At 48.5% G+C, this 11,802-nt stretch overlaps 1 protein-coding gene across 1 annotated transcript; it reads left to right on the forward strand.

Moving 5' to 3' along the window:
• Positions 1-758: 758 nt before the first annotated feature.
• LOC128405987 (uncharacterized) lies at positions 759-10,457 on the forward strand. The gene is given in 6 exon segments (XM_053373039.1): positions 759-2,976; positions 6,953-7,130; positions 7,608-7,760; positions 8,098-8,868; positions 9,787-10,035; positions 10,246-10,457. Coding segments are annotated over 6 exon segments (3,696 nt in total). The 5' UTR covers positions 759-843.
• Positions 10,458-11,802: the final 1,345 nt, after the last annotated feature.

The raw sequence follows: 11,802 nt of genomic DNA on the forward strand, positions 1-11,802 counted from the left end.
ACCCAAACAGACAAGCCGCAAAGTACCTTTGAGAAGGGTTTTCCCTCGGTTTTAGGATCCCGGTTTCTTTCCCACCTAACTCAGGGGACTCCCCTAACCAAAAATCCGTTAAGGAAAGGCCAGATATTGCTAAAAAGAAAATACAGAAAGAAATCATGGCCGGAAGGGTGGCGGGCCCATTCAAAGAACCCCTATTGTGGATCTACATATTTCACCATTAGGTATCGTCCCTAAGAAGGCCCCTGGTGAGTATCATGTGATACACAACCTTTCCTACCCGAGAGGGAGTTCTGTCAATGACGTGATACCTCAGGAGCTTTCTTCCGTGAAATATGCCTCCTTCGACAAAGCGGTGAAGCTTATTCATAGATTTGGCAAGGGAGCACTTCTGGCAAAGTGCGACATTGAGTCGGCCTTCCGCCTCTTACCTGTGCATCCGGAGGACTTCCGTTGGCTGGGTTTCAGATTTGAAGGGACATATTTCATAGACAAAGCCATGCCTATGGGTTGCTCAGTAGCATGCGTGGCCTTTGAGTCATTTAGCACCTTTTGTTACTGGGCCCTTCATTTTAAAACCGGTTCTGAGGAGGTAGCCCATTGCCTCAATGACTTTATTCTGGTGGCAAGTAATAGGCCTGATTGCGCAGCTCTATTAAAAGCATTCCCCTTCATGGATCACTGCCTTGCCATGGCAAAGGGGCTTGAATAACTCAGAGAAGCTATAAGCTATGCCGTGCAGGGCCACCCAATCTGGACAGGTCATAGTGGAGAGTTTTGACCAAACGTGATCCACCTAGAGCAGGAACCAGCAAGCCACTCCAGTATCCCTGCCAAGAAAACTCCATGGACAAAGGCAACAGGCATATAAAAGTTATGACGCTGGAAGATGAGCCCCTCAGGTCGGAAGGTGTTCAACATGCTACTGAGGAAGAGCGGAGGTCAAGTACAAGTAGATTCAGAGCTGATGAAGCGGCTGGGCCAAAGCCGAAAGGTCGCTCAGTTGCGGATATGCCTGGAAGTGAAAGGAAAGTCCAATGCTGTAAAGAAAAATATTGCATAGGAACCTGAAATGTAAGAACCATGAACCTGGGTAAGTTGGATGTGGTCAAAAATGAGATGGCAAGAATAAATATTGACATCCTGGGCATCAGTGAACTAAAATGGACGGGAATGGGCAAATTCAGTTCAGATGACCATCACATCTACTACTGTGGGCAAGAATCCCGTAAAAGAAATGGAGTGGCCCTCATAGTCAACAAAAGAGTGGCGAAAGGTGTACTGGGATGCAATCTCAAAAATGATAGAATGATCTCGATACGAATCCAAGGCAGACCTTTTAACATCACAGTAATCCAAGTTTAGGCACCAACCACTGGTGCTGAAGAAACTGAAATTGACCAATTCTATGAAGACTTACAACACCTTATAGAAATGACACCAAAGAAGGATGTTCTTCTCATTATAGGGGATTGGAATGCTAAAGTAGGGAGTCAAGAGATAAAAGGAACAACTGGCAAGTTGGGCCTTGGAATTCGAAACGAAGCAGGGCAAAGGCTAATAGAGTTCTGCCAAGAGAACAAGCTGGTCATCACAAACACGCTTTTCCAACAACACAAGAGAAGACTCTACACATGGACATCACCAGATGGGCAGCATCGAAATCAGATTGATTATATTCTCTGCAGCCAAAGATGGAGAAGCTCTATACAGTCAGCAAAAACAAGACCTGGAGCTGACTGTGGCTCAGATCATCAGCTTCTTATAGCAAAATTCAAGCTTAAACTGAAGAAAGTAGGAAAAACCACTGGGCCGGTAAGATACAATCTAAATCAAATCCCTTATGAATACACAGTGGAAGTGAGGAACAGGTTTAAGGATTTAGATTTGGTGGACAGAGTGCCTGAAGAACTGTGGATGGAGGCTCGTAACATTATACAGGAGGCAGCAACTAAAACCATCCCAATTAAAAGGAAATGCAAGAAAGCAAAGTGGCTGTCCAACGAGGCCTTACAAATAGCAGGGGAGAGAAGGCAAGCCAAATGCGAGGGAGATACTGAAAGATACAGGAAATTGAATGCAGATTTCCAAAAAATAGCAAGGAGAGACAAGAAGGCCTTCTTAAACGAGCAATACAAAGAAATAGAGGAAAACAATAGAATGGGAAAAACCAGAGATCTGTTCAAGAAAATTGGAGATATGAAAGGAACATTTCGTACAAAGATTACCATAATAAAAGACAAAAGTGGTAAGGACCTAACAGAAGCAGAAGACATCAAGAAGAGGTGGCAAGAATACACAGAGGAATTATACCAGAAAGAAATGGATGTCTCGTTCACCCCAGGTAGTGTGGTTGCTGACCTTGAGCCAGACATCCTGGAGAGTGAAGTCAAATGGGCCTTAGAAAGCACTGCTAATAACAAGGCCAGTGGAAGTGATGATATTCCAGCTGAACTATTTAAAATTTTAAACGATGATGCTGTTAAGGTGCTACACTCAATATGCCAGCAAATTTATAAAACTCAGCAGTGGCCAGAGGATTGGAGAAGATCAGTCTACATCCCAATCCCAAAGAAGGGCAGTGCCAAAGAATGCTCCAACTACCGCACAATTGCACTCATTTCACACACCAGCAAGGTTATGCTTAAAATTCTACAAAGCAGGCTTAAGCAGTATGTGGACCGAGAACTCCCAGAAGTGCAAGCTGGATTTCAAAGGGGCAGAGGAACCAGAGACCAAATTGCAAACATGCGCTGGATTATGGAGAAAGCTAGAGAGTTCCAGAAAGACATCTACTTCTGCTTCATTGACTATGCAAAAGCCTTTGACTGTGTCGACCACAGCAAACTATGGCAAGTTCTTAAAGAAATGGGAGTGCCTGATCACCTCATCTGTCTCCTGAGAAATCTCTATGTGGGACAAGAAGCTACAGTTAGAACTGGATACGGAACAACTGATCGGTTCAAAATTGGGAAAAGAGTACGGCAAGGCTGTATATTGTCTCCCTGCTTATTTAACTTATATGCAGAATTCATCATGCGAAAGGCTGGGCTGGATGAATCCCAAGCCGGAATTAAGATTGCCAGAAGAAATATCAACAACCTCAGATATGCAGATGACACAACCTTGATGGCAGAAAGTGAGGAGGAATTAAAGAACCTTTTAATGATGGTGAAAGAGGAGAGCGCAAAATATGGTCTGAAGCTCAACATCAAAAAAACGAAGATCATGGCCACTGGGCCCATCACTTCCTGGCAAATAGAAGGGGAAGAAATGGAGGCAGTGAGAGATTTTACTTTCTTGGGCTCCATGATCACTGCAGATGGTGACAGGAGTCACGAAATTAAAAGACGCCTGCTCCTTGGTAGAAAGGCGATGGCAAACCTAGACAGCATCTTAAAAAGCAGAGACATCACCTTGCCAACAAAGGTCCGTATAGTTAAAGCCATGGTTTTCCCAGTAGTGATGTATGGAAGTGAGAGCTGGACCATCAAGAAGGCTGATCGCCGAAGAATTGATGCTTTTGAATTGTGGTGCTGGAGGAGACTCTTGAGAGTCCCATGGACTGCAAGAAGATCAAACGTATCCATTCTTAAGGAAATCAGCCCTGAGTGCTCACTGGAAGGACAGATCGTGAAGCTGAGGCTCCAATACTTTGGCCACCTCATGAGAAGAGAAGACTCCCTGGAAAAGACCCTGATGTTGGGAAAGATGGAGGGCACAAGGAGAAGGGGACGACAGAGGACGAGATGGTTGGACAGTGTTCTCGAAGCTACAAACATGAGCCTGACCAAACTGCGGGAGGCGGTGGAAGACAGGAGTGCCTAGCACGCTCTGGTCCATGGGGTCACAAAGAGTTGGACACGACTAAACGACTAAACAACAATTAAAAGCATTCACCTCCCTGGCTGAGGAGCTCGGTGTACCTTTGGCCGCGGACAAAACTGAGGGCCCTGTCACAACCATGACTTATCTGGGCATAGAATTGGACTTTATCGCATAGACATCCCGCTTACCGAAGGAAAAGTTAACTGCACTTAAGGAACTAATCATACAGCTTCTCCCTCTCAAAAAGGTCACCCTGAGTCAGATTCAGTCGCTTCTGGGTCACCTCAACTTTGCCTGCCGAGTAGTATCCCCTGGCTGCCCATTTTGTAGGCGCTTGGCAAAGTTGTCAGCAGGACTACGAGCGCCCCAACACAGAGTGCGCCTTTCTAAGGCGGTCAAGTCGAATCTAGAGGTGTGGTTAAAATTCCTGGACAAGTACAATGGCATTTCATTGTGGCAGGATCATCTGTTGCTTCATGCAGACTTTCAGGTGCAGACACGGCTGTTTCCTTGGGGTTTGGCGTTTACTTTAAAGGGCAGTGGTGTGCTCAGCCTTGGCCCCTGGCCTGGTGGGGAAAGCCTATCATGCACGATCTCACCTTCCTAGAATTTTCCCCTCTCATAGTTGTGGTGCACGTGTGGGAGGAGGAGTTTAGGAACCACCGGGTATGTTTTTGGACAGACAATCAAGCAGTTGTCACCGTCCTGTCAAAGCAGTCATCGCGCTCCCCCAGGGTGGCTAACCTGCTCTGGTCCTTTGTCCTTTTGTGCCTGGAGAACGAGATGTCATGGGAACGAGATGTCATGAAGGGAGTATTGGCATCGGTGGCCCCGTCCACACTCAGATCATATAAAAAGGCCTGGTTTTTAGTAGGGGCGGGCTTACTAGGGGGCACTTAAGGTCGGGGCAGCCCTGGCTCGCCCCTTTCTTTCTTCTCAACAGCTGCGCTTTGGTTCGCTGCCTTCCGTTGCTGCGAGTTTGTTTTTTCTTCCATTGTTTGCCGGTTGGCACGTGTTTTCTCCCTTGGAGCTGTATTTCACATTTGCGTCAGATTTTATCCCTTCCCTTTGCTGGAGCGCGAAAAGCCGCCTTTAGAGTGGTGCTGTAGCGCGTCCAGCCGTCCCCCCCCCCCCCCGTTTGCTTTTCTCTTGCGTCGTTTCATGGACTTTGAACGCAGCGCAGGGACCCTGCTCATCCGGCTACCGTTGTTAGCCGCGTCACCCTTTTGGCTGCATCGACACCCTTCAGGACGGCAAGAAGCGGATGACCTCCACGGATCTTGTGCCCCATCCCTGTGCCGGTCGCCCCACTGTCGTAACGTCTTCGGTTCATCTGCTGGGGCCGCGAAGTCGGATTCCAGTCGTGAGCTGCCTCAGTGCTCACGAAGGTTTTTAGAACCCCTCTTGTGGATCTGTCTGGGAGGAGGGGATAAAATCGCTCGGGTTCTCTGCATGCTAAGCGGATCCCAAGGGGGTAGGGAAGGACGTGCCCTTGTTTTGCTTTGCTTTACCATCTTGGAAACCCTTTCGGCACTAGTTTGTTTGCCTGTAGCTTAGCCTTAATTTAGCGTGGAATTATTCTGGTGAGCGCAGGGGTTAGGGTTAGGGTTAGGGGGGGTTCTCTGCGCGCATACTGTGCTTGGTACTGAAGGGTTTTGTGCGCTGGGGGAGCCGCTCCGCACGCACGGGGAGCTTTGATTCACCACAATTGCTTCTGGTGGGCCATACCTTTACTTTGGGGGACTTTTGAACAGCTGGAAGCTGCATTAGCCGAACCCCCCGCGTGTGCGCTTCAAGCTAACAGGGCATCCGCAGTTGCTCTGACTACGCTCAGGATGCGGTCGCCATTTTGTGCGGACCACGTGGTCAAGGGGCAGCGGCCATTTTGGGTGAGGCATCTGCCTGGCTGCAGGCGACCTGCTGCTACTTTCAGCCTTAAGAGTTACTGTATCTTCACGTAAAGTCTACATTCTAGCTTACTAAGTTACCTTTGCAGAGCAGATTACAGTTGCTTTGGGTAGCTAAAGGGCTGCTACATTTAATTCACCGCGCTACCCATTTTATCAATAAGTCACTGGTGGTTACTCTTGAAGCCTTGTGGCTGCCAGCTCTTCAATTGAAGCCTCGAGGCTGCCGGCGCTTTACGCTTTATCCGCAATTCATAGCACTGCTGGATTTATTTAAAATCATTCCCCGGCTGAAATTAATAATTCATTCAGGGTTCTTAGGAAGAACTTGTCCTTGCGTTTTAATTTAAAATAATTCATTGTACCTTGGTATAATTCATTGGAAGTTTTTGGCGTAATTCATGCTGGTGCATTCATTGCTGGATTTATTGGAAGCCTGCGCTTTTTAATCCTCCTATTGCCCCGGTTTTAACAGTAGTTATTTACAGCAACAAATAAACAGATACGGTCTATTTAGATATTGAAATATTCTGTTACATTATTAACAATTGATAATTATTAATAATAAGGTTAGGATAAATATTAGTAATATAAATAAATAAATAAATGCAAAAATAAAAATAAAATAAAATAAAATAAATAATAATAGTTTTAATAATAAATTTTTAAAAAAGCAGAAATCTACAGAAGTGAATAGATAACTACATACATACATACACATTCTTACATTCATACATCCCTGCGTAATAAGGTGCTATACCATGCCAAACAGAGGGAATCCCCAGTCATCCCAGGCGGGTACAGCACTGGTGCCCGTCGCGCCATGTAACCCTCAAGCTTTGGCTCAACTCTTCTCTGCAATTCAAACCTTTTGTGCTCAATGCAGTGCTCCAGCGACGGGGTCTGCTTCAATAGTGGAGCTTTCTCAGGATTGCATCCCAAACACCCCTCCCAACAACCAGGAATGGGCAGGCCCTTCTGCAGCTTCATCTAGCAGGGCGGGGCATCAAGGCCTAGGGTCCTCTGATTGGTGGCTGACCCACTCGCAATCTGCTGCCGCGCAGAAGGCTAAGGCTAGAGTACAAAAAACCAAGCCCAGCGCACAGAAGGACAGGGCCGGTGCACAGAAGTCGAAGTCCAAACCACCGCGGTCCACCCGGGCTAATTCAAGTCAGGAGGTAATCGGTATTCCTAGTGTCTTTCAGGATCCTCCGGCTCAGCACAGCCCGTCTGAGGGGTCATCCTCTGATGAGGAGTTACCCCCCCAGCAGGCGGCTACAAGTTCCAATGACCCAGCCCCGCAGGACAGCAGTACCCGCGGAGGGAAGCGTAAAGCGAAGAGGAAGCACGTGTCCAAGAAGAGCAGGAGCGACCCATCTGATTCCGAGGATGAGACAGGTACCTCTTCTTCAGAGGGTGATAGTGATGCTCCCATGGAAACGTACTGGGGGGAGGGCGAACAGACTGGTGCTACCTTGTGGATGCATGAGAGGAGGGCCAATTCTCACCGGAAAACCTTTAACGGTACCCTTGAATGGAAGGATGGGGCCCTAGTGGAAGATGTTAAAGTTTCAACTTACTTGTCTACTGACTTTATCTTGGGTAATCACCTCTCTAAGAGAAAAAGGGATAAGATTCTGAATGGGGATTTCATAGATATGTTCACGTTGCTACCGCCGGCACAAATAAAAGGAAAAGGGAAGAAAAAGAGGTATTATGGTAAGAAAAGATATAGGTCCCCGCGGGCGGAGTGTACATTCGAGAACTGGCTCAACAGCTACCAGGTATTCATGGGGATAGTGTTAGGATGTTATCCAAAACGTGGGTTGCACCTTGCATCTTATCTGGCGCACGTGAGAAGGGCTCGTGAATTAGCGGGAGATGAGGCTGCCATCTCGTACGATGAGGATTTTCGTAGGAATGCCTCGCTGTTGTCCTCCACGCGCTGGGATCAGAGGGACAATAACTACTGGATGGAGCACGTGGGGCCTTACATCGAAAAGAAAACACACGACCAAGCTAAGTCTGGTAAGGTGGACACAAAACGTCGTAAGCAATGCTGGGGTTTCAATAAAGGGGCCTGCCAGCGTACCGCTTGTAAGTACTTGCACGAATGTGATAAGTGTTTAGGCAGCCACCTGGCTATTAACTGCTACAAGGGTAAACAACAGCCATTTCGAGGCGTCAGGGGTCACCTCCACCAGGGAAACCGGGGTGCCCCCTCTGGTGCTTCAGGAACCGCCCAAGGGACAGCAGCGAATCGCTACTAATTTGTCCCTCGTTCTAGCTCACACTCCGATTAAGCTCCAACCCCTAAGAACGCTGTTAAACCTATATCCTAATAGACAAGCTGCTCTTCTTTTAGGGGAAGGATTTTCCCAAGGGTTCAGAATTCCAGTTGCTTTCACTCCCAATTCCGGTTGCCCCCCCAATCAGAAATCAGTTTTAGAGAGACCTGACATTGCTATGAAAAAGATTCAGAAAGAAATTTTGGCCGGGAGGGTGGCTGGCCCTTTTGCGGAACCTCCCATTGATCAGCTGCATATTTCACCACTCGGCATTGTCCCAAAAAAGGCCCCTGGGGAATTCCGGATGATACACAACCTTTCTTACCCCAAGGGGGCCTCAGTTAATGATGCTATCCCACAAGAACTGTGCACGGTGAAGTATGCATCTTTTGCTCAAGCAGTGAAGTTGGTCTGGGGATTCGGTAGGGGCGCTTTTCTGGCCAAATGCGACATCGAATCTGCATTTCGCCTTCTTCCAGTTCACCCAGAGGACTATCGTTGGTTAGGTTTTAAATTTCAGGGTGCTTATTTCATTGATAAAGCGATGCCTATGGGCTGCTCGATCGCCTGTGCCACTTTCAAGACTTTTAGCACCTTCCTGGAATGGTCGCTGAAATGTAAAACTGGTTCCGAAGGGGTGGGGCATTACTTGGATGACTTTATTTTGATCGCAAGTAATGCAAATGACTGCATGGCCTTGCTACAGGCCTTCAAGTCCATGGCTGAGGAGCTGGGTGTCCCTTTAGCAAACGAGAAGACGGAGGGCCCGGTCACCACGATGACTTACTTGGGCATTGAACTCGACACAGTGGCCCAAACTTATTTCACAGATATTGCCCCTAAGGAAGGTTACCCTGAAGCAAATTCAATCACTTTTGGGTCACCTCAACTTTGCGTGCCGTGTAGTGTCCCCAGGTCGCCCCTTTTGTGGTAGGTTGGCAAAGCTGTCAGCAGGTTTGCGGTTGCCGCATCATAGGGTGCGCCTCTCGAAGGCAGTAAAATCGGATCTCCAGGTTTGGCTGCAATTCTTAGATGGCTTTAATGGTATTTCACTTTGGCAAGATAGCATGGCCCTGCAAGCTGATTTCCAGGTGCATTCAGACGCAGCCGGTTCCTTGGGATTCGGCGTCTACTTCAGAGGTCAGTGGTGTGCACAACGATGGCCCTCTTCATGGCAGGGAAAACCCATACTACGCGATTTAACATTCTTAGAATTCTTCCCTATTGTAGTTGCAATTCATCTATGGGCTGAGCAATTTAAAGACCACAGGGTCTGCTTCTGGACAGACAACCAAGCGGTGGTGTCGGTCTTAAATAAGCAATCTTCCCATTCCCCCAGAGTAGTGTTGCTTTTACGATATTTTGTCCTTTCCTGCCTCAGGCTAAACTTATATGCCTCAGCCAGATTTGTTCCGGGTATTGATAACAACATTGCGGATGCTCTGTCTCGTTTCCAGATGGATCGCTTTTGCTCATTGGCACTGGATGCGCAGCAGCTGCCGCAGCCGTTTCCAGAGCACCTCTGGAGTATTGGCAACGAGAAGCGATAAAGGGAGTATTGTCAGCAGTTGCACCCTCAACCCTAAGATCCTATAACAAGGCGTGGTTAGATTACACATCATTTCGCCTGAAGAAAGGGCTGTTTAAACCAGGCCGGCCCCCGACTAAGTCGGAGGTCATTGAATACCTCGTGTGCCTCTGTGACCTAGGTCGGGCCCCCAAAACCCTCAATATTCATTCTGTTGCAATATCATTCTTCTCCAAAGCTCTGTTCTCAGTCGACCCCTGTGCACACTTCGTGGTGCGGAAGATGCTGGAGGGCTGGCGTAGGTCTCGGCCTCCTAGCTCCGACAGCAGAAAACCTATAACTTATGACATACTCATACAAATACGCAAGAAACTCAAGGCCATCTGCTGGTCTAGGTATGAGGCCAGGTTATTTTCCACAGCCTTTTCATTCGCCTTCTTTGGCGCCTTGCGCATAGGCGAGGTGGTCTGTGAGGAACAACCAGAGAGTAACAACAGGGGACTCCTCTTAGAGGATGTGACCTGGTCATCATCAGAGGTAATCCTAAAAATTCGCAGCTCAAAGACCGATCAGCTTGGCAGAGGAGCACTAATCCGCCTGCAGGCTACTCAGAAGGCGGGCCCCTGCCCAGTAAAAGACTCAAGAAAGTTTTTGTGTTTAAGGCCCAAAAAAAGTGGCCCCTTTTTCATACATGCAGATGGCTCTCGCCTGTCTAAGCACCAGTTCACGAGGGTTATGCGCAAGGCGATCGCGGCCATGGGGCTGCCACCTGAGGAGTACGCTGCGCACTCTTTCCGCATTGGGGCTGCGACCACCGCCATGCATATGGGTTTACCAGCTGAGAGGATAATGGACATGGGACGTTGGAAGTCGAACGCGTACAGGGGTTATATCCGGAAACCGTGCTAACGCCCCCCTCTTCCTCATCAGCCCCCCCGATCCGGCTCTCTTGCTCTTTCATTTTCAGGTGTCGGTGCGGTGCGTCTGTGGATCATTGGCCACAGCATTGTTCACTGGGCGAGGTTGCGAGCAGATATCAGGGGATGGTACGGCGATCTGCAGCTCCCAAACAATGTTGAAGTTTCCTGGATTACACGTCGTGGAATGCGTTGGGAGGAATTCCACCCAGCAGTATCAAAAAGAATTGCAGTTGATGGCCCACCCGATGTGCTGGTCATCCAACTGGGCGAGAATGACCTGGCTTACAGAAAGGGGGTGGACATAATGTGGAATATTTTCTCTGACCTGGAGGACTTGCTGGCCTCCAGTCCGAATCTAACAATTATATGGTCATCTTTGCTTGAGAGGTGCTGTTGGAGGGACGCCGCAAATCCCGTGGCTGTCAATAGAGCCAGGAGGATCCTGGAGCGCTCGGTGGCACGTAGAGTGGTTGCGTTGGGCGGATGGGTCATCGGGCACCCACGCATCCAGTTTAGCATGGAAGCACTGTACCGCGGGGATGGCGTGCATCTATCCGATGCTGGGAATGATATTTGGCTTTCGGACATTTTTCAGGGGATCAGGGATTGGTTACAGGTCTGAGGGTATTGGCGGCGAGCCTGGCTCGCGTGGCGGTTAGGCATTGGCAGGGGTATTGTTATGCAAATGAGTTGGGGGGGAGGAGCGCCATCACCTCCCCCAAGATCTTGAAGGGTAGATCGTTAAAGGACTCGGGGGGCGTCGCCTCGTCCGAAACCTATGGAGGCTAGGGCCTAAAGCGCGCTCCCGAGCGGTAACCCCTCGGGGAGCGCCTAGGGATGTGCATCTCGGGGGCTCCCCCTGTTGGTGCTTAACCCTTCCCGGTTTTACCGGATAGTCTGATAGGGCCAATGCCTAAAGCCAATACCGCTCTTACCTGTAATCAATAAAGTTGTGGCCATTTACACCCATTAACCTAAATTCTGGTGTCCAGTGTCTTTATTTCATCTGGAGGAGGGAGCGGGAATCGCCACGCAACCCCCCCACAAAGGCCGAAGTGCTGCAATATCTTGTACATTTGAGGGGGTTGGGCCGTGCAGCGAAGACACTTAACATACAATCTGCTGCAATCTCCTTCTTCTGTAAGGCCATTTACTCCATAGACCCTTGTGCGGACTTCCTGGTGAGAAAGGCACAGGCTACATCCTCCCTGCAGTGACGGTAGAAGACCCATAACTTACGATATTCTATGTCAAATTCATAAAAAATTAAGAAGCATTTGCTGGTCGAAGTATGAGGCGCGTCTATTTTCAGCTGCTTATTCCATTGCCTTTTT

Source organism: Podarcis raffonei, chromosome W (assembly GCF_027172205.1).
Source record: "Podarcis raffonei isolate rPodRaf1 chromosome W, rPodRaf1.pri, whole genome shotgun sequence".
Lineage (NCBI taxonomy): Eukaryota > Metazoa > Chordata > Lepidosauria > Squamata > Lacertidae > Podarcis > Podarcis raffonei.